A 23,670-nucleotide genomic window follows, 5' to 3' on the forward strand; every position below is an offset into this window, starting at 1 on the left:
TAATTTTGGTTTTTAATGGCTGAATTATGTAAGGCAGTAGATGATGATAAAGTGTTAAACTCTTATTTTCAATTATTAAAATTTAATTTTTGATAATTTCAAATAAATAAAAAAAACATGGAAGAAGTTAATTACTTATGGAAGTGGAAGTGGAATTGAAAGGATGTATCTTTTCCATTTAATTTCTATAAAGACTTGAATCTCCTTTTGTTGACCCTTTCGTGATGGGACTATTAACATTACACGTAAAGTTTATATCATGTGATAGATGTGATGGGAAGTGTTGAAGTGGTCTGGACCATTCTAAACACATAAATATAAGATCTTTCCAAAATATCAGATTGAAAGTTTAATATTCGAAAGTTCAATTCTAATCTAACTATTTTTTATTGGAGCCTTTGGAAACTTCAATTCCATTTTTCATTATTTCATTGATTATAAAGATAAAGGTATTTGTTTCTTTGACCAACAGCAATCAGCCAATCACACTGCTGAAAACATTTTATATATAAAGTCCAAATAGCAGATATTACCAGGAAAACATTAAAAAAAAAATCGAAGATTTAACAATTACACAAAACTATTCATCAGGTAGAGGAAAAATTAAAAATATAATAATAAAAAGGTAATGTGTGGAATTCATGAATTATAAGGTGGTGTTGGTGGGTGGTGGAAGCAGCAGCAGAACTCTTGAACAGTCAGACGGTGCTGGAGGAACAGACATATGAACGGGTCCGCTCGGCATTGGGGAAGGCCTTTTGATTGGGATTGGTTTCCCAGTTTTTCTGCCACAACAATCAAATAGACTGGATTTTTACAATCACCTCCCTTAAGTTCTAGAATATAACTCAGAAAATTTGAAAGCATCAAAATAATGCATTTTTTATTAATTTTTTCTGTTCATTGTGGATTGAGACATGGCTCTAATTGAAGTTTGAAATCATATACAGTTCAATGCCATGCATGAGAATTATAAACTACGAAAAATTCAGAAGATTATAAGCATTTCTGTTACAGGGCATTTGCACATGCTGGTTTTGAAGGAAAAAGTGGTTTATCTACAATCAAGCAACCCTGAATATGAAGAGTAGTTTTATATTGTTCTAATAATTTTACTACTTTCAATTTTGGTAGCTTTGAGAGGGCAGTTGAGATCTTTGAATATTATATTGTTTTGAATGTCTTAAATATTTTATTATTTAAGACATTGAGAAAATTAATAAGAAAATGACAATATATTAAGAATGCCAATTACCATTCTATATATCCTCTTCCACCTCACCCCCATTCAATGTTCAATTATACGGCTGATGGGCCGGTAGAACACCTACATCATGGACTTTAATCAAGCAATGGAATAGAAAGGGAATCAGGATGATGTTTCTGATGTGCAGGAAGTTGATTGTAGCTACTGCTTCCCTCTTCCTCAAAGTAGTTGCTTTGTTCTAAGGCTGAATTTGACTTTATAGATCCTTCCTTTAAGTTACTATCAGGTATGTTATTGTCTTCTACAAATATCGTCTGCATTGTACTTGATGTCGAATCAGGTGTACTATTGTGGATGGTATTTGTACGAAGATTTTGGCCTTAAGAGAACTGCTTAACTGCTGCTCATGTACCAGCTATCGCTGCACTAAGACTAGATGATTTCTCAATAGCAGATGCTTTTAAATCAGGAAAGTGTTGGGCTAAAAACCCCAATCCAATCACAATAATGGAAGTAAAATCAAATAATTAATCAATAACATAAAAAATAGTAATTTAACGTGGTTTGACTCAATTGACCTACATTTATGGATGAGAAAAAAATTTACTAATTGTAGAGAATTACAGACATACATTAAATCAAGCACTCAACAATCAATACCCATAAGCCCTCTCAATCTCTTCTAGTCTTATGGAGTATTCTTAACCAAAACAAATACAAACACATGTGCTTGCTTTCAACACAAACAGACACGTACCTATATGTACCTATGCATCATACCTATTTGAACTCTCTTAGTCTCTTCTAATCTACTCATAAACATTTAAATATACACACCCATAAAATGTAAATCTTCAATAGTCTTATAGGGTGTCTATCCCATAAAACCCTATAGCTATCTTACATATTTTTTTCATACTTAACCCTATGAAGAATTTACCTATTTATAAGTATACAAACTTGCCTATTAGAAATCCCTTTCCTCTTAGAATTCTTCTTCTACAAGTCAAACTTGCCTATTAATAATCAATTTTCTCTTAGAATTCTTCTTTTGCAAGTCTTCTTGTCCATCAAGTAATATTTAATCAATCCCAAACAAATCTCTTAGAGATTTAAGTCACTATTCCCAACAATCTCAACCTTGACTTATATTACATCAAATCATCTGTCTTCATACTAGATATGCTTGGCTCTATCTGTAATGAAAGTCTCACAATCATCTTCTCTTATGTGTCCTTACGCTTCACGCACATCGATCCTCAATCTTCAAGATTTGAACTCGAACTCTTCTCTTAAATCGAGCTCCTCTAGGCGTGCCTTTTCCCATGGCTTGAACTTTCAACTCTTCTCACGTCTTGAATCTTCAATTCTAATCCAATCCCACTAGCAGAAACAAAATCAAATGATTAATCAATCACACAAAAGGTAATAATTTAACGTAGTTCGACCTAATTGACTTACATTCATGGATAAGAAAAAAATTCACTAGTTGTAGAGAATTACAAACATACATCAAATCAAGCACTCAACAATTAATACACATAGGCCCTCTCAATCTTCTTTAGTGCTATAGAGTATTCTCAACCTAAACAAATACAAACCCATGTGCACCATTTTAAAACAAACAAACACATACCCATATGTATCCATACATCATACCTATATGGACCCTCTTAATCTCCTCTAATCCACTTCCATGTATCATACTTATGTGGACACTCTCAGTCTCCTCTAGCCCATTTATAAACATTCAAACATACACACCCATAAGATGTAAATCTTTAGTAGTCTTATGGGGTGTTTATCCTATAAAAACCTATAACTCTCTTGCATATTTTTCTCATCCTTAACCCTATAAAAACTTTACCTATTTATAAGTATAAAAGCTTGCCTATTAAGAATCCTTTTTCTCTTGAACTTTTTCTTCTACAAGTCAAACTTGTCTATTAAGAATCTCTTTTCTCTTAAAATTCTTTTTCTACAAGTTTTTTGTCTATCAAACAATATCTAATCAATCCCAAATAAATCTCTTATAGGATTTCAATCACTATTCCCAATAGAAAGGACGCAAGAATAGATCTTGGCTTCAAGGAGAAAGGATTATGAGATAAACCATCACTCATAACTTTTTCCATGTGATTACCTTTTTTCCAAATTATAAATGCCTTGGTACCCTTGCATTTCAAATTTATATAATCACATTTAAAAAGTAACATTTAATAAATTTAGAATTCAAATCTTAATATCTGTAACTAGGAATTGTGAAAATCAAACTAATATTACTGATTAAAGTTGTAGTGGATAAAAAAATTGATTATGTTAACTAGGAAAGATAAACCTAAATTTTAATTTTTGCAAAATTAAACGTTTGACTTTCATAGATTTTTATATAACTTCATTTTTATATAAAATCATGTTTTATATTTGAATTAATATTGTTTTTTCAATAATTTTCTTAATTTTAAGCGTCTAACATATATTGTAAAACTTGATTTAACCAAAAAAAAAGTAACTATAGCAAAAAATAATAAGGAAAAAAGTCTTAGCTTCTCTAATTTTTTGTAATTTTACTTTTTTAAAAAAATATGTATTTATTTATTTATTTATTATCTTTTCTAAGACCTAAAGAGTTAATAGTCTAGCCGTGGGATTTACTCCCATAAAATTGATGGACGTAACTTGCCAAGTCTTTTTTGTTCTTCTTTCTAGAATTATCAAATTTCAATGGACCATCAAATGCCTTTTGTGGAAAATTCAAGTTGAAAATTGGAGGTCACAAGTTTTCTTTGTAATTCAACAAATCAAAGTGGTTAGCTTACTATGAAAAGATGGAAAGCATTGGTTACCAGTTTTCATCCATACAGAGTAGATAAGTTGGTTTAGGCTCCTTCTTTACTTTTCAATGCATTTATCATTATCATTACATGTTTAAGACTTTGTCTTGAATTGAAAAAATGATGCTGATGAACGGTGATTAAAGTTATATTTAAAATTAATAAAAAAAATAATTGGGTTAATTACGAAAGATATATTCAAATTTTGTAAAATTAAATGTTTAAAATGACATATATATATATATAAAAAGTATTATAGCTTTATTTTTATATAAAACCAGTGTTGTATTTGAATTAATATTCTTTTTCAACAATTTGCTTAATTTTAGCCAAGCATACATATCAAAATTTGAATTAACCAAAAAAAAAAAACTATAGCAAAATATAATAATGAAAAGGAGTCTTAATTTCTCTAAATTTTACGTAATTTTTTTTCTAAATTTTTCATTTTTCATTTCATTTTTTCCTCGTTTCTAAGACCTAACAAGTTAATTAGCTGGCATAAAAAATAAAATTACGGGAAACTTAACTATAACCCAACTATATTAATCAAATCATGTTCATCAATATAAGTTAATTAACTATGTAATTGAACAAGCATAGTGATTTACACAATTTTTAATTAGCTAAAAATAATTGTGTTAACTATGAAAGATAAACTGAAATTTTAATTTGCAAAATTAAACGTTTTACGTTCATAGATTTTTATATAACTTCATTTTTATATAAAATCATGTCTTATATTTGAATTAAATTCTTTTCTCAATAATTTTCTTAATTTTAGGCACCAAACATATATAGCAAAATTTTGATGTAACAAAAAAAAAACTATAATAATAAGAAAAAAGGGTCTTAGCTTCTTTAAATTTTTTGTAATTTTATTTTTTCTAAATTTTTATTTTTTATTTATTTATTTTTCTCTTTTCTAAGACCTAAAAAGTTAATTGCCTGGCTGTGGGACATATTCCATGGACTCGGTGGACTTGATTTACTTGTCCGGTTTTTTTTTTTTTCTTCTTTCTAGAATTGTCGAATTTCAATGGACCATAAAAAAGGATTTTGTGGAAAATTCAAGCTGGAAATTGGAGGTCACAAATTTTCTTTCAAATCATGGTGATTAGCTTACTATGAAAAGTTGGAAAGCATAGGTCACATGCTTTCTTCCTTGCGGGGTAGATCAACTGGCTTATTTATGTTTCGTGTTTGTTACTTTTCAATACATTTATCATTATCATTACGTGTTTAAGATTAGTCATAAATTAAGAAAATGATGCTAATGAACGGTGATTAAAATTATATTAAAAATTAATAAAAAATAATAATTGTGTTAATTACTAAAGATAAATTAAAATTTTTGCAAAACTAAACGTTTGAAATCACATACATAAAGTATTTTAACTTCATTTTTATATAAAACCTGTGTTGTATTTGAATTAATATTTTTTTCAACAATTTGCTTAATTTTAGCCAAACATATATAGCAAAATTTGATTTAACAAAAAAAAAAAAGAAAAATACTATAGCAAAAAAAAAAAAAAAAAAAGGAAAAGGAGTCTTAACTTCTCTAAATTTTATGTAATTTTATATTTTTTTTCTAAATTTTTCATTTTTTATTTCATTTTTTCCCTCTTTTCTAAGACCTAAAGAGTTAATTGGCTGACCGTGAGACTTACTCCATAGAGTTGATTGGCTTGATATCCTAGTCAAGTTCTTTTTATGTTTTTTCTACACGTTGAATTTCATTCATACATATGAATGCTTTTTGTGGAAAATTCAAGTCGGAAATTTAAATTGGAGGTCGTCGAAGAAATTTCCTACGCTTGATGTGCTGGAAAACATTTTTCTTTAACTTTATATATTATGTGTTGGTAGCAATGATCAGTATGCAACCATGAAAGTGGTTACAATTTCCTTGTTTGTATTTCTTCTTGTCATCGCAGCCACTGTTATTAGCTTTTGTGATGGGAATTCCAATGTGCTTTGCATTGAAAGTGAGGGGCAAGCCCTTTTGAAGTTCAAGCAAGACCTCATTGATCAATCAAACAGGCTATCTTCTTGGGTTGAAGGTGAGGATTGCTGTGAGTGGGTTGGTGTTTTCTGCAATAACTTGACTGGCCATGTCAAAGAGCTGCACTTGGGTCTTCTTTCAAGAGGACCTGATGCGGATGAGCCGGTTGCTGAATGGGATGCTTACCTTCGGTCAAAGCTAGGAGGCAAAATAAATCCTTCTTTGATCGAGTTGAAGCATATCAGTTTCCTAGACTTAAGCAACAACGACTTTGGAAGCCTGACAATTCCCGAATTCATTGGTTCGATGAAGAGTTTGACATATCTTAACCTTTCTCTAGCAAATTTCCAAGGAGAAATTCCCCATAATATTGGAAATCTTTCAAAATTGCTTTATCTTGATCTTGGACACAATCCCCTATTTGAAACTAAAACTCTTCAATGGGTTTCTGGTCTTTCGTCTCTGCATTACCTTGATTTGAGTGAAGTAGATCTTCGTCAAGCAACTGATTGGCTGCAATCAACACAAAAACTTCCTTCTTTGGTGGAGTTACACTTGTCAAGATGCTCTCTAAATAATGATCCATCTCCAGTCAGTGTTAATTACACATCTCTTGCTGTTCTTGATCTTTCGAGAAACACGTTGTCTTCGGTGCCTACATGGATATTCAGTCTCCGTAGTCTTGTGTCCATTGATCTGAGGTCTAATGGAGTTGAAGGTGTGATTCCCAATGGTTTTCAAAACATGTCTTCTCTCAAATTTCTTGATCTTAGTAGGAATGCCTTCTCTTCATCGACACTCAGCTGGTTGTCTAATTTAAACCGACTTCAATTCCTTGGTCTCAGCAGTGCCGGCCTGCAAGGTAATTTTTCAAGTGCCATTGGAAACTTAAGCTCTCTTACTCATCTTGATGTTTCACATAACCAGCTTGAAATTATAGAACCTAAATGTTTGGAAAGTCTTTGCACTATGAGGGAGATGGATTTGTCAAATAATGGAATTGATCAAGAGGTATCAGAAATCATAGAGAGTTTGTCTAGATGTAGTTTGGATCGATTAGAGTCATTAAATATTGCATCTAACAAACTTTCTGGCCATTTACCTGATCAACTTGGCCAATTTAAAATTTTGGCATACCTTTTCCTTTCTAGAAACTCCATTTCTGGTCCCATTCCATCCTCAATAGGGAAGTTGTCATCATTGAAAGTTCTTGATGTTTCATACAATCGATTGAATGCAACTCTTCCTCAAAGTTTAGGACAACTTGGGAATTTGGAAGATTTAGACGTTAGCTATAATGTGTTGGAAGGAAATATATCAGAAACGCACTTTTCTAATCTCACGAGATTGAAATTTTTTTGGGCATCTAACAACTTGTTAACGTTTAAACCAAACCCAAGTTGGATTCCTCCTTTTCACTGTAAAAGTATTGGATTGGGTAACTGGCATCTTGGTCCGCAATTTCCTCAGTGGTTACAATTCCAAAAGAACTTGTCTTTTTTAGATATCTCCTGTGCTGAAATTTCAGGTGTCATTCCCACTTGGTTTTGGAACCTTTCAACTCAATTTGAATGTCTAAACCTTTCCCATAACCAACTAGGCGGGGAGATTTCATATTTATTGATGAGTTCGATGGTTGACTTGAGATCCAACCAATTCACAGGTCCATTGCCGCAGGCATCCTCTGATTTGGAGTATTTATTTTTGACTAACAATCTAATTTCAGGATCCTTATCTAATTTTCTTTGTAATTCCCAAACTAAACTGGAAACTTTGAGCATTCTTGACATTGAATCAAATCTTCTGTCAGGTGCAATTCCAGATTGTTGGAAAATTTTGGGAAGTTTGCAAGTCTTAAATTTAGGAAATAACGATCTAACTGGGACAATTCCTATATCCTTGAGATATATGGTTCATATTGAGTTATTAAACCTTCGTAACAATAACTTATTTGGAGAAGTACCATCCTCATTGCAGCATTTAAATGTTACGCTTATTCTTGATCTTAGTGAAAACCAATTAACGGGGAGTATTCCAGCATGGATTGGAGACAAGCTCTCAAAACTCGTGGTGCTAAACCTCCGTTCAAATAACTTTCAAGGCTATATTCCTGATCAAATATGTACTCTTAATTCTCTTCAGGTCTTGGATCTTGGTTATAACAACATTTCAGGAGCTATTCCAAAATGTTTTAGTAACTTAAGTGCCATGGCCACAAAACCCTCCGACCAACACCTAAGTTATTGGGCTTTCGAATTAGACTTTGATAACCTGTTTTATTTGGGTGCGTTATTGGTGACAAGAGGAAGGGAGGATGAATACAGTACCACACTTAGACTTGTTACTAGCATAGACCTTTCAGTTAATAGTCTCACAGGAGAGATCCCCAAAGAACTTGGAAATCTTATGGGGCTGCGGTCATTAAATTTGTCGAAGAATCTCCAAACAGGAAAGATACCAGAGAACATTGGCAATATGGAGGTGTTGGAATCTCTTGACTTGTCGATTAACCGACTCCATGGTGAAATCCCTTCAAGTTTCTCCAATTTGAATTTCTTGAATCACTTCAACTTGTCCTACAACAACTTGACAGGACAAATCCCATTAGGCACCCAGCTCCAAAGCTTTGACAGGTCTTCTTACATTGGCAATCATCTTTGCGGACCTCCAGTCACTAAAAATTGCAGCGGAAATGGCGAAACACCTGATTTTACAAATGGAGGTAGCAGTGGAGGAAAGAAAAGATCTAAGGTGAATTGGCTTTATGTGAGCATAGTGCTTGGATTTGTGATGGGGTTTTGGGGAGTTGTGGCTCCCCTGTTTTTCATCAGGTCTTGGAGGTTTGCTTATTATCAAAAACTGGAGCAAATTGGTGATAAGCTATACGTGTTTTGGGCTACTATTGGTATGTAATTATTTGTAATGGCAGCTCATTTTGGTGTGTTTGATAATGCAGTAACTTGATTTGCATGTTCTTAACTTAATCCGTGTATTCGAATTTGGAAGTAGCATTACATGTAATTTATCGAAAGGAAATAAAATTGTGTTAATGTATTTGACTCATATGTGTGTGTTTGAATTTAATTAAATATGAGTTGAAGGTATAATTTTTTATAAATCTTTTATTTTGAAATTTTTCTTATTCTAGTCTTATTTATGATTTTGGTTATTCAAAAGTAAAATTTCAAAAACTACAGATTTTTATAAATCCAAATGAATTGAAAGCTTTTATTGTAACTATGCAAAAATTGGAGGATATTGGTTTACAGAAAAAAAAAAAAAAAAAAAAAGCATGCGAAATGGGCCGGATTTAACCAACCCGTTTTTGTCAATTCACCCCACCTTACGAACCCATTAGTGAATCAAGCCTAATACTTTTTACCCTATTTTATGTATTTTTTTAGTTCTATTTATAAAAAATTTGAAAATAATAATAAATATAAAAATATAAAAAGGCAAAAAAAATTAAAAAATTAAAAATCAAATCTAAATCATCATAAAAAATTTTAGTCGTATTTTTCTTTTAAATCTAAATCATCATAAAAAAATTTAATCGCATTTTTCTTTCTCTTTTTCTAAAAGTTTTAAAAAATGTTTATGATTTAAAATAAATTAAAAAAATCTTGGATTTGATCAAATAATTTATAATTTGAAAATAAAAAATAAAAGTACACATCATAGCAAAAAAAGCCAACAACAAAAAACGATACCATAATAAATTAAATATTTTTAGTTTTGATATATTTATAAGATTCAATATGTAAGTTAAAATTTTATTTTATTTTAATTAAAAATAATTATTAATAGTGGGATCAAATTCTAGTAATGGATAAAAATATATAAAATAATGACCAATGTATATATGAACAATCAAATTTTTGGCCAATAAAATATTAGAGACTAATTAAAGAGTGGCAAATCATCCGATGAAGGCTGGAAGGTTATGGTTATGTAGGGTGTGAATTTGAAGAAAAAAAATGAAAAAAAGGTAACACTTAAGGGAAGAGGTAAAACTAACCTATAATGGCACCTAGAAAGTGGCCACTGACTTTTTACATCTTATTATCAATTCAAAAATTTACTATAACATCAATTATGCTAGTTTAAGAAACTTATTTATGATAAATTTTGACATAATTAATAAAAGAAGGATTATATGAAATAATTATTCAATGTAAAAATATATCTTTTTTGTTTTGTTATTAAAATCACACCATAAAATAATATTTTTAAAAAATGTTGATTATTTATTTTATATTATATGTTATTATTAGATAGGTAAATTTTTATTTCAACAGCATTTACTTATTAGCGGTACATGAAAAATTAAAATTAACCCTTGTCAATAATATGATTATATTATATAATTTAAATGAAAAGCATATATATACATATATATATAAAGTAATCTTTTTATAAATTCAAAGTCTAATCTAAGTGATTTATACAAATATTTTAAAAAGTACTTCTGATCGGATTAAAATTTAAATTTATGCACTTGTAATTCTTTTCTTAATTCTCAAATTTAATTTATTTTGTATAAAAATAAAATTACGAGAAACTCAACTATAACCTGACTATATTAATCAAATCTTGTTCATCAATATAAGGTAATTAACATTGTAATTGATCATTCTAAGCATAGTGATTTACTATTTTAATTAGCTAAAAATATAAGTTATAGGCATGACATAAAAGTGAAACATCATGGGTGATGTAAGAGAATTTTAACTTGATCTGGCCACAATGCCCCGACAAGTATTCCTTTTGACTCAGCTGTTGATTCTACTATTAACGACTAAATAATGATGTTCGACGCTAATAACTTGTTCATATAATTTTACTCTCTTTCCATCGTTTCTTTAATTTGTTCTTTCTTTCTTTTCTTTTTTTTTTTTTACTTTTTTAAAATAAATATTTGACTAATATAGCCTTTCCCTCCCTTGCTTGTAATTACTGTATATATAACACTGAGCTTCAAATTTCATTTCCTATGACCAAAACCAAAAAGCAAAATCAAAGAGAATTAATTATAAGATCGAAGAAGAATCGTTTCCATAATAAGAATGACTTGATTTTCATACATGGACTCTTCATTTTTTCAATACCCAAATCTCCAATTGTCTCTTGAATCCTCTTCTTCCTATATTTCTCAAAAAATTTCTCACTAGGATCATTCAATTATCTCCATAACCAAACCCTTTCAATGGAAATGACTCCCGTGTAATGTTCCTTTGGGAGTCCTAAATCAAGCATAGGAAAACACTTTTGATACCACATCGGTTAATAGTTTTAGAAAGGATCATTAAGTGAACTTGAATGCAAATGAAGATGAGACAGGAAAGGAGGTTTAGTATAGAGGAGTTAGGAAGAGGCCATGGGGAAAATAGGCAGCTGAGATAAGGGATTCCATAAGGAATGGTGTTAGGCTTTGGCCTGGAACCTTGGATATAGCTGAGGCTACAGCTAGTGTATGATCAAGCTACACTCGCAATGCGAGGTCCGATGGTGATACTCAGTTTTCCAATGGATACAGTTTATGATTCACTTCAAGAAATGAACTATGGACTTGAAGAAAGTTGTTCACCTACTTTGACAATTTAGAAAAGGTACTCCATGAAGAGCAAAAGATCAGGGAACACGAAGATCAAGAAAGAAGGAAATGGGGAGGGAAAATATCCTGGTGTTTGAGGATTTAGGAGCTGATTATTTGGAGAAGCTTCTAAGTATATCTGAGAGTGCAACTCCTTATTGGTGAATAATTGAGTTCAAACACCAACATTTTTTCTTCTCTTTTTTGTTTCTTCTCCCTTTTCAATTGAGATAGTGGAGGAGGACCAAATTTTTTGTTGGATATCGTCTGTGAATTTGTAAATCTTTGAGATGATGTACAATCAAAGTTTAGTGCTATGCATAATTTTAGCCAACAATAATATTACATACTAGTTGAACATTTCTACAAATTTTCAATCTTCTATATATACATATATATATGATAACAATTTCTAGTTATTTTGAATTCATAGAGTTGTCATCTATATTAATCATATATTAGTAGTAGTTTTATTTTCTTTTTTGCTTAAAAGAACACTTGAAAATAAAAGGTCATTGTGCCAATTTGTATTCTCATTTCTTTTTATTTTTGGGTATAAAAGAAAATATTTTTTCGAATTTATAAGATTTCTGTCCATATTTCAACCACATCCTTATCAGTACAGCCATTCTGTTTTCTTTTCAATCAAGGTTTTTTATTTTCTTTTCGGGAAAGAAGAATATTAACTACTTTTTCCTTGAGCAATATGTGCAATTGCTAAGGCAATTTGGACCCAATTTTGAACTAGATGAAGCTCTAATTGAACTATAACCAATTTGGCTGAAGGCTTACCGAATCACTATCGTAATTTATAACTAAAACTGTTTTTAATGTGGAAGTGAACTCAATCCCCTTAAATCCAAGCCCATGGATGTGTTGTTACCATCATGAGCTTTTCGATGCCGCCTATTGTGCTCAATCAACGGCTTGCATAGTACAAAAAGAGAGAACTGCTATTTTCCTCTCAAATTAAAATTATAAAATCTGATGGACCGACTTCATATATATATATATATTTATATTGTAGACACCCAATTGGGTTCAGGCCCAGCCCAATTGGGCCTGGCTCAAATGGGTAAGCTCAATCCAATTTTTATCTTATGTTTTTTTTTTCTTTTCTTTCTTTTTCTTTTTTCTTCTTTTGTATTTTACATATTTTATTATTCATTATTATTATTATATATTAATATATGTATATCTTTATTTATTTTTTTTTCTCTGTTAATATTTATATGTATTATATTTATATAGTTATATATTTACTATTATATTATAATAATTATTATTTTTTTCTCTTTTTCTTGTAATATTTTTTTTTGGTTGGTTTATCTTATTGTGTCCCTAATTATCTGTTAATAATTTTTTTTCTCTTCTCTCTTTTCTTGATCCGTATCTGATTTTTTATTATTATTATTATTTTTTTCTTTGTTTTCTTTTTTGGATGGCTGGGATTAAAAGATGAAGAATCCCACTGTGGAGGGGAACTCAATCAGAAGAGTCCAATTGGATTCAAAGATTGAATCCCCGTCCAAGGAGGAATTGGGATTGATCAGGAACTCCTGATCAACCCTTATAAAAGGCACCTCCTGGAACAGAATGAAAGGCAAAAAAAAAAAAAAACAGTGAGCAAAGCTACTGAATTGGAGAGAAAAGAGGTGTATATAAGAGTTTTCGAAGGCTAAAGAAGGTTGAGAAGAGTTAGGATAGCTGTAGGGATCGAAAATAATTTTTTTAGAAATTTTTGGCGAAAAATTTTTCTGGAAATTTTTGGGAAATTTCCAGATTCCGACAAAAATTCCGGCGACATTTGAATTTTTCGGCAACAATTCCGGCGAACCTTGAAGTTTTCGGTGACCTACCCAGTTTCCGGCAAGATTCTCAGAAACCGGTGATCTTCCGGCCAACTTCCGGCGAAATTTTCTAGATTTCGGGTGACATTTTCCAGAATCCAACGAAAATTCCACCGATGTTCTTCAGCTTTTAGAGAGAAGGGAGAGGAAAAAGGAAGAAGAGAGAGAGAGAGGAGAAGGGTTCTGCCGAAAAATAGAGGGAAGTACCTTTTATACCCTCTCAAAACGACGTCATTTTGGCTTTAAGTAACCAGAGGATCCGCGCGTTTTACCGAAAACCCGACCCGACCCGAGCGTCGACCCGTTTCTTGACCCGCGCGTGCCAGCCCCCCTCCGAGCCTAGCCGAGCCGAGCCAAGCTTCCAAGCCGTTCCCCCAAGCCATTTTTCTTCCTTGAGCCGAGCCGCTCCAGGTTTTTTTTTTTAATTTAATTTTTTTATTTTTATTTATTAGATTAGATTTATTTAATATTTTTTATCTTTATCTTATTTTTATTTTTGTTTTACTTTTCTTTATTTTTTTATTTTTTTATTATTCTATTTTTTTTAAATAAAAATCAAAATTTTCAAAAAAAAAATATTTTTAGGGAAAAGTTGAAAGTATCAATTTTCCTTAAAAATAAGTTTTCAAAAAAAGGTTTTTGAGGAAAAGTTAAAAGTATCAATTTTTCTTGAAAATCAAAATTTTCGAAAAATATTTTTAGAAAAAGTTGAAAGTATCAATTTTTCTTAAAGATAAATTTTCCAAAAAGGTTTTCGAGGAAAAGTTGAAAGTATCAATTTTTCTTTAAAATCAAAGTTTTCAAAAAAAAAATTTTCGAGAAAAAGTTGAAAGTATCAATTTTTCTTTAAAATCAAAGTTTTCAAAAAAATATTTTTGGGAGAAGTTGAAAGTATCAATTTTTCTTAAAAATAAATTTTTAAATTTTTTAGAAAAAGTTGAAAGTATCAATTTTCCTCGAAATTAAAGTTTCAAAAGAATATTTTTGGGGAAAAGTTGAAAGTATCAATTTTTCCTGCACAAAAACAATCATTATTTCCTTCCTTCTTATTTTGATTTTGATTTTGATTTTTCTTTAAACAATCCGACGACGGAGCCTCTGCAAGTGAAACAGTAGTTCTTTCTTGCATACTTCTGAGGTGAGAAATTTTCTCAATTTTCTGCTGAAAGTATTAGAGTCAATTGAGAATAATTTTCAATAACTAATTACTTGGTAAAATTTTAAGGCTAATTGGATAACACAAATTTAAGCTGGTACCATCTTTTGATGAGCGTTGTGAGGGTGCTATAACCTTCCTCACACGTAACCGAACTTTCGAATCCTGTTCTGGTTTGTAGACCTGAATCTATTCTTTTAGGGACCCTTAAACTTAAGTGTTCCCTGAAAGGACAGATTCTTTAGGTGGCCAATCGCACCTAGATAAAAAAGATTGGTGGCGACTCCCTGAAAGTCCACGTCTAGCGATAGATCTCCGGATCTGGACGTTATGACAGCTTGGCGACTCCACTGGGGACTTTGAGAGTCAGGCCAGCAAATAATTTGTGTTATCCAAAAACCTAATAAAATTGAACCTGTTTGTATATATGTGTTATTATTCATTCATATTTATTTACGTTGTTAATTATGTCATTCATATGCATGTGCATAACATGAGCTCTACACCCGAGCTCTGTCCCTCTAGGAGGGAGTAAAGTACCTATTGCTTTCGTGAGGTCTAATGCCTCCGCAGTGGCTAGCGAAATACTCCCACTCAAATTGAACCTTTTTCATTTGTAGCCTGTAATGGGTGAGGATTAGGGTGCCTTACTAGTCTGTGATAGACAAGGATGTAAGGAGCAATTTGGGAACCTTTAGACTTTGACCTTAAACCACATATAGTGAACCTTAAAAGTGCCTAAACCTAGGATAGAGCCCTTTCTACCCAATGATAGATATACCCTGAAATTAAGACACCAAAGGGTGTTTATCTAATCATTTTGATTGTTTAACTTTGTGCATCATTTTCATTATCATATGTAACATTATGCATCGGCATCACTTTCATTTCATCCATGAAACTATGTTGTTTGTCTGATTGTATGCATCTGCATTACATGATCATGTTTTAACACAATCATTTGCATCCATTTCATATTAGATTTCATTCAGGAAAATATACATTTCATTCGTGCATCAAAGCATCATACATAAAGCATAGCATAGCATTTTTAATCATAATTGTGGTACTAGAGGTTCAAGGATAGCTCCACCAAGCAATTCCACCCACCAATACAACACAAGAGCTCGAGCCAAGTAAATGGAACAAGAAAATTCCAATCATTTCGAGAGATTAGAGAAAGCTCAAGAAAAGTTAGAAGAAGAGTTAAATAAGATATTAGAGGCTTTGAACAAGCTAACCAAGGGGAAGGCAATAGAGGAAAATGCTAGCCAATAGGAGGAGGATGACCCATTGTGCCCTCCTGATTTCAAGCCACATCAAGCTTAATCTGCACAAGGTCTACCACTACAGTGGTTCACCTATCCTGTAGGATACACGTATCCCAGGCTGCCATTAGCTTCAAATCAAGGACAATTCTTATCTTTACTGAAAAGGCAGTAGAATCAATATCAGTCCCTAATTTGAATGATCTAGAAGAAAAGTTGAGACTTAAAGAGAATGGGACTTTAGAAGCCTCAAAAGCTGAACAGAAGATGAACATGTTAGAGAAAATGCTACGAGCAGTGGAGGGAGTTAGTTTTTACAGTCAGTTGATGCTGCCGGGCCCTGTTTAGTTCCTAATGTGGTTATTCTTTCAAAATTCAAGAATATGAATAAAAAAGCAACTGAATCATTCAAAGCCAACGGGGAGGGATATTGTTTCTCAAGTGCAACCTTTTTTGAATGAAAAGGAGGCCATCGTATTGTTTGTCAGTACTTTGAAGTTCTTCTATTATAAAGAGATGATAGGGAATGCCACAAAGAATTTTGCTGACATGGTGATCTTAGATGAAATCATTGAGAATGGCAAGCTGAAAGGAGAAGAAAGCAAGAAGGCACCCAAAAAGAAAGAGACTGAAGTTCAAGCTGTAGGCTTTGACAGATAGTTCAGGGGATATCAACCCTATCTATCTTTAGATTGCTCTCCATACTATCTTACTGTGAATAATGCTTCATCTTATCCATACCAAATAGCCCCCACAACCACCTAATTCATCCATATACCAGCCCATTTTTATCCCCCAAGCTCCCATATACAACCTTAACAGTCAAACTCTTGCAAGACCCTAAATTCATCCTATTAGCCTGGAAAGTGGTTCACGAGAGCAATGGACTATTCGAGAAAAACTTGTATTTGATCCAATCCTCATGACTTACATGAAGTTATACTGAGAGCTCTATAATAGCCACCTGATTGCTCCCAAGCTATGTGGACCCTCTTAAACCACCTCATCCTAAGCGGTATGATCCTACAGCTCATTATGACTACCGCTATAAAATTATTGGCCATTGCACTGAAAATTTCACTACTCTAAAGCATGAGGTGCAACGATTAATCACGGATGAAATGAGCTTCAGCTTCTGGCACTGTTCATGCCAAGTATTTACAGGCCATCGTTCCCAAGATAATAGAGAAAAAATCTGAATTAGCAAAGCTTGAGCAATTGATTATGGAAAACTACTTGATGAAGTAACTTGGGACATTGATGATGTTGCTGGATGTTTTGAGTACTATATGTTCCTTGCTGAAGGTTTAGATGCAAAGCAAAAGATTGTGCTACAATACTGAAGCCTTTCGGGTTGGTACCTATCACCTGTTTGGAGTTGGCTAACGTATGTAGGAAGGTTGGTTTTCCTCCAGATGTCTTGAATGTTCTGACTGGATTGGGCTTGAAAGTTGCGATTCTTTTGGCATATCATCCCAATGTTGACAAGATTGCCTTTACCAGAAGTAATACAATAGGGAGCATGATAATGGAAGCAGCCGCTCAAATGGTCAAGCCTGTATCTTTAGAACTCGGCAGGAAAAGCCCAATCATTTTGTTTGAGGATCAAGAATATGAAAAGTCACAATGAATCAATGGGACGAGATAAAAATCCTTCACCTGGTTGCCCAAGGGCATGATTTTAAAGAGGATGTTAAAACTGGTTGAATGCCACTTATCATTCTAAGAGTTCTTTTAAAGTAATGTTAGGATTTCTTTTCTGCAATATGAGTTCACGTGTTATCATCTTAATAAGGGCAAATTAATGCATTTCATTACATTTTCTCTTTCACTCGACCATTATTCCATGCCCTGTTACCTTTCATAACTTCACATTCCCATTCTTAAATTTCAGATGATGAATATTTAGACAATGATAACAATAATTCTGAGATTTAATTTTGAGAACTCATCCACGTTAATATGAGGAGATGATTTGAGCAAAAAGTAAGCTGTTACTGCAGGTGAAATAGATATGTCTTGAAGATGTGCAATCTTTTATACAAGTTCATGAGCTTTGTTCAATAGATGATGTTCAAGAAAGGTATTCACAATTGAGATGAAAAATGGTCATCTTTCTTTTACCATTTGAAAAACCATTTATTGTTACCCCTTTGAGCGTATCATTTTTTTTTTAAGAACCCCAACCAAGGATCATCCTCTACACTGGAGGGTAAATTTTGAAAAAAAAAAAGAAAAAAAACACCACAAAAGGTCTCAAAGATGGAAAGAGAAAGAAAAGCAAAAGAAAAATAAATGACACACATGATTTGGGACAAAGTAATGAGAATCCTTTGTGTGAAGAAAGAAAAAATAGTGAAACGATGTAGGGGTAAAATGCCAAGTTGTATCAAATGATCCTTTGGTTTTGAACCTTTTTAATACATGTTTTGAGCCTATTATATCTTTTTTTTATGACCCTTCACCTTGGCCTACATTACAACCTTGAAAAGTCCATTTGGATCAAGTGTGAATACTCAACTTGAATGATCATAGGTTGAGCGAAGGTATGCTCATGATGAAGCAATGGAATCATGCTTTAAAGTTGAATGTATAGAAGATATCAACAATGGATGAAAAATTGACAAAAAAAAAAGAAGATGAGGAAAAAAAAAGAAAAAAAAGAAAAAAAGAGAAAAAAATGGAAAAATGAGAAAATGAAAAAAAAAAGATTCAAATTGAAAACCTGAAAAGGTGATTTTGGTAAAAAAAAAAAAAAGATCCAGGTCAAATGGCTCACATGAATGGAAGATCAAAGATATCTGAAGATCCCTCAAAGACTGAGGCAAAGTTCGCCAAGCTCAAGTTGACTTCAACAGTAAATGGAATGAGTTTTTGAAAAAGAATCCTAGATTAATGTTGAGAATTGTCTGAATATTCATCATTTGGACATACCATCCATCCCAATGACATATATCCAATTTATGTCCTTTCTCATTTGTTTTATACCAAAATAGATCTTCAGTGATAATTCACCTTATGTTCTCTTATTATTTCACCCCTAAGTGAATTGAGAAAATGCTTGATTGCATTGTATTTGTCAAGATTTGAAATGATAATGAATGAATGAATATGTGTTTAAAAGAATCTTACATTCATTTGAAAAGAAATCTAAGATGATGGTGGTAACAAAATGAAGAAATGGTAGAAACCTAAAAGAGATGATTTGAAAAAATATATGAGGTGATCAAATGAAGGATATGATGGGGCAAATCTTGAAAAGTGATACAACCAAGTGATGAGTACAAGGATGAATTGGTCAATATGACTTGCAAATTATGATTGAATGATGAGAACAATTAGTGGACAAAGTTTGTCTTGGAATGGTTAATGCTGAGACACCTATGCGTAATGACCCAGTGATGGTGGATGAAACTTATTTTGAAATTTGTTAGTGCTGAGAAATTCATTGAATGATGGTCAAGTGATGATCGATTGATGAAGCTTATTCCAAAGTATTGAGAAACTGAACAAGAAAGAATATGAGTGGGAGAAACAATTAAGAGCTACACTGATTCGATCTTAGAAGAGCAGTGTAATTGGATCTCTGAAGAATCAAAGGGCTTGATGCCTAAGAAAAAAGCCTGAGAAATTTGAGTGCCATACATTGAACAGGAATTAATTGACCAACATTTGCATAGCATGCGTTGAAATTCATATGCATTTGCACAGCATACACTACTTTCAGGAAAGTATAGTGTATAAATTCAAGAAGCAAGGGTGTTCCAACATCCTACATGGAGAAGACAGATATGAAGATATTTTGTAAAATTGAAAAAGAAAAAGCTTGTCAGGTAAGTTTCTAATCCTTGAAATAGGATATCTTTTGGTATCAGGATTGATTTACAAGACCTTTGGGCATAATCTCCTGAAATTCCTTCAAACACAACTTTCAACTCCTTTGGACATGATTGTCAAGGAGCAATTTATTTTTCAAAGTTCCGTTGCCTCTGTTTAGAGGAGCAATTTACTTTCCAAAGTCGTGGAGCCTCTGTTTAGAGGAGCAATTTACTTTCAAAAGTCGTGGTGCCTTTGTTTAGAGGAGCAATTTATTTTCCAAAGTCGTGGTGCCTCTGTTTAGAGGAACAATTTATTTTTCAAAGTCGTGGTGCCTCTGTTTAGAGGAGCAATTTACTTTCCCAAAGTCATGGTGCCTCTGTTTAGAGGAGCAATTTACTTTTCAAAATCGTTGAGCCTCTGTTTATAGGAGCTTTGATAAAAAACAAAAAAATACAAAAAAAAACATAAAAAAATACAAAAAACAAAAAAATGACAATGTTGAGTTGAGTCTGGATTAGGTGTCTACGTCTTTGCGCAATTTCTATTTCATAGAAAATGTGCAAAGAGGGGCAGTTGTAGACACCCAATTGGGTCCAGGCCCAGCCCAATTGGGCCTGGCCCAAATGGGTAAGCCCAATCCAATTTTTATCTTATGTTTTTTTTTTCTTTTCTTTCTTTTTCTTTTTTCTTCTTTTGTATTTTACATATTTTATTATTCATTATTATTATTATATATTAATATATGTATATCTTTATTTATTTTTTTTCTCTGTTAATATTTATATGTATTATATTTATATAGTTATATATTTATTATTATATTATAATTATTATTTTTTTCTCTTTTTCTTGTAATATTTTTTTTTGGTTGGTTTATCTTATTGTGTCCCTAATTATCTGTTAATAATTTTTTTCTCTTCTCTCTTTTCTTGATCCGTATCTGATTTTTTTTTATTATTATTATTTTTTTTTGTTTTCTTTTTTGGATGGCTGGGATTAAAAGATGAAGAATCCCACTGTGGAGGGGAACTTAATCAGAAGAGTCCAATTGGATTCAAAGATTGAATCCCCATCCAAAGAGGAATTGGGATTGATCAGGAACTCCTGATCAACCCCTATAAAAGGCACCTCCTGGAACAGAATGAAAGACAAAAAAAAAAAACAATGAGCAAAGCTACTGAATTGGAGAGAAAAGAGGTGTATAAAAGAGTTTTCGAAGGCTAAAGAAGGTTGAGAAGAGTTAGGATAGCTGTAGGGATCGAAAATAATTTTTTTAGAAATTTTTGGCGAAAAATTTTTTTGAAAATTTTTGGGAAATTTCCAGATTTCGGCGAAAATTCCGGCTACATTTGAATTTTCCGGCAACAATTCCGGCGAACCTTGAAGTTTCCGGTGACCTACCCAGTTTTCGACAAGATTCCCAGAAATCGATGATCTTCCGACCAACTTCCGACGAAATTTTCCAGATTTTGGGTGACATTTTCCAGAATCTGATGAAAATTCCACCGGTGTTCTTCAGCTTTTAGAGAGAAGGGAGAGGAAAAAGGAAGAAGAGAGAGAGAGGAAAAGGGTTCTGTCGAAAAACAGAGGGAAGTACCTTTTATACCCTCTCAAAACGACGTCGTTTTGGCTTTAAGTAACCAGAGGATCCGCGCGTTTTGCCGAAAACTCGACCCGACCCGAGCGTCGACCCGTTTCTTGACCCGCTCGTACCAGCCCCCCTTCGAGCCGAGCCGAGCCGAGTCGAGCTTCCAAGCCGCTCCCCCGAGCCGTTTTTCTTCCTTGAGCCGAGCCGCGATCCGAGCCGCTCCAGATTTTTTTTTTAATTTAATTTTTTTATTTTTTAATTTAATTTTTTTATTTATTAGATTAGATTTATTTAATATTTTTTATCTTTATCTTATTTTTATTTTTGTTTTACTTTTCTTTATTTTTTATTTTTTATTTTTTTATTATTTTATTTTTTTTAAATAAAAATCAAAATTTCCAAAAAAAAAATATTTTTAGGGAAAAGTTGAAAGTATCAATTTTCCTTAAAAATAAGTTTTCAAAAAAAGGGTTTTTGAGGAAAAGTTGAAAGTATCAATTTTCCTTAAAGATAAATTTTCCAAAAAGGTTTTCGAGGAAAAGTTGAAAGTATTAATTTTCCTTTAAAATCAAAGTTTTCAAAAAAAAGATTTTCGAGGAAAAATTGAAAGTATAAATTTTCCTTTAAAATCAAAGTTTTCAAAAAATATTTTTGGGAGAAGTTGAAAGTATCAATTTTCCTTAAAAATAAATTTTTAAATTTTTGAGGAAAAGTTGAAAGTATCAATTTTTCTCGAAATTAAAGTTTCAAAAGAATATTTTTGAGAAAAAGTTGAAAGTATCAATTTTCCCTGCACAAGAACAATCATTCTTTCCTTCCTTCTTATTTTGATTTTGATTTTGATTTTTCTTTAAACAATCCGACGACGGAGCCTCTGCAAGTGAAACAGTAGTTCTTTCTTGCATACTTCTGAGGTGATGGAATTTTCTCAATTTTCTGCTGAAAGTATTAGAGTCAATTGAGAATAATTTTCAATAACTAATTACTTGGTAAAATTTTAAGGCTAATTGGATAACACAAATTTAAGCTGGTACCATCTTTTGATGGGCGTTGTGAGGGTGCTATAACCTTCCTCACACGTAACCGAACTCCCAAATCATGTTCTGGTTTGTAGACCTGAACCTATTCTTTTAGGGACCCTTAAACTTAAGTGTTCCCTGAAAGGACAGATTCTTTAGGTGGCCAATCGCACCTAGATAAAAAAGATTGGTGGCGACTCCCTGAAAGTCCACGTCTAGCGATAGATCCCCAGATCTGGACGTTATGACATATATATTAATCAAAATTGACCCATTATATTATAGATTCAAATATAAAATTAAACTAGGATCATACGTAATTAATATCGTACTACATGTTCGAATATATTACAACATAATACCACTATAATTATTTGTAATTTGAAATTAATTGACCTAAATTCGGATTAACTAACCGTGTTAGCCCACAATATAATTGCAAACACTCTGCACTGGGGAGGAGGGTTTCGGAATGTCTGGGAAGCCATTGCACCATAAAGGCTCAGCATTTCACCGAATCATACCGAGCTTCATGTGTCAAGGTGGAGATTTCACAAGGGGAAATGGCACTGCTGGAGACTCAATCTATGGCACGAAATTTGCAGATGAGAATTTCATGCTCAAACATACCGGACCTGGTTGTTTGTCAATGGCCAATGCTGGACCAAACACCTATGGTTCCCAATTCTTTACTTGCACTGAGAAGACTCCATGGCCTGATGGAAAGCATGTTGTGTTTGGTAAAGTAGTGGATGGATAAGCGTTGTCAAGGAGATGGAAAAAGCTGGCTCAGACAGTGGGAGAACTTTGCAACCAGTTGTGATCGAAGACTGTGGTCAGCCAAAAGATAATTGGAGAAGCTGGGAATGATGAAGTACTGTATTTTTTTTTATGTTTCTACATGGCAATTTGGACTCTATCCACTTTGTTAGTCACTGATAATGTACGTTCCAAAAGAAATTTGAGGCATTACTGAAGGAAAATTTGTTTCAGTGTCATGTTTTATCAGATTATACATTTTTGGTTAGGAGAGGAACTGATCAATTTCATTTATATTGTACTTGGATCACAATTTTATTTCCAACACATGATACTTGAATTATACTAGATCACAATTAACAGAACATAGACAAGGACTCTTATTCATGGGTTAAGCGAACTGAATTGGGGAGGCAATGGAGATGGTGGTGGCCTAAAAGGTTAGTAAAGTTGTTGCTGTAGAGGTTTGGGGGGTTGCTGTGGATTAGAATAGCTGAGATGGGTTTTAGAAGGTGGGAAAGGGAGGTGAAGGGAAAAAAACAGATGGGTTTTGGTTCAAAAATGAAGAA

The 23,670-nt window shown here is 32.5% G+C and overlaps 1 protein-coding gene and 2 pseudogenes across 1 annotated transcript; all 3 read left to right on the top strand.

Moving 5' to 3' along the window:
- Positions 1 to 5,693: 5,693 nt before the first annotated feature.
- Positions 5,694 to 9,033, top strand: LOC149515544 (receptor-like protein EIX1). The gene has a single exon (XM_089768952.1). It carries the CDS (start codon positions 5,933 to 5,935, stop codon positions 8,960 to 8,962), a length of 3,030 nt encoding a protein of 1,009 aa, XP_089625078.1. The 5' UTR covers positions 5,694 to 5,932; the 3' UTR covers positions 8,963 to 9,033.
- A 1,708-nt stretch (positions 9,034 to 10,741) lies between these two features.
- LOC111296070 (ethylene-response factor C3 pseudogene) lies at positions 10,742 to 11,973 on the top strand (annotated as a pseudogene).
- A 10,621-nt stretch (positions 11,974 to 22,594) lies between these two features.
- LOC111297111 (peptidyl-prolyl cis-trans isomerase 1-like) lies at positions 22,595 to 23,216 on the top strand (annotated as a pseudogene).
- The last annotated feature ends 454 nt before the right edge of the window (positions 23,217 to 23,670 follow it).

This window comes from Durio zibethinus, chromosome 12, assembly GCF_047325235.1.
Source record: "Durio zibethinus cultivar Kanyao isolate XHJ-2024 chromosome 12, ASM4732523v1, whole genome shotgun sequence".
NCBI lineage: Eukaryota > Viridiplantae > Streptophyta > Magnoliopsida > Malvales > Malvaceae > Durio > Durio zibethinus.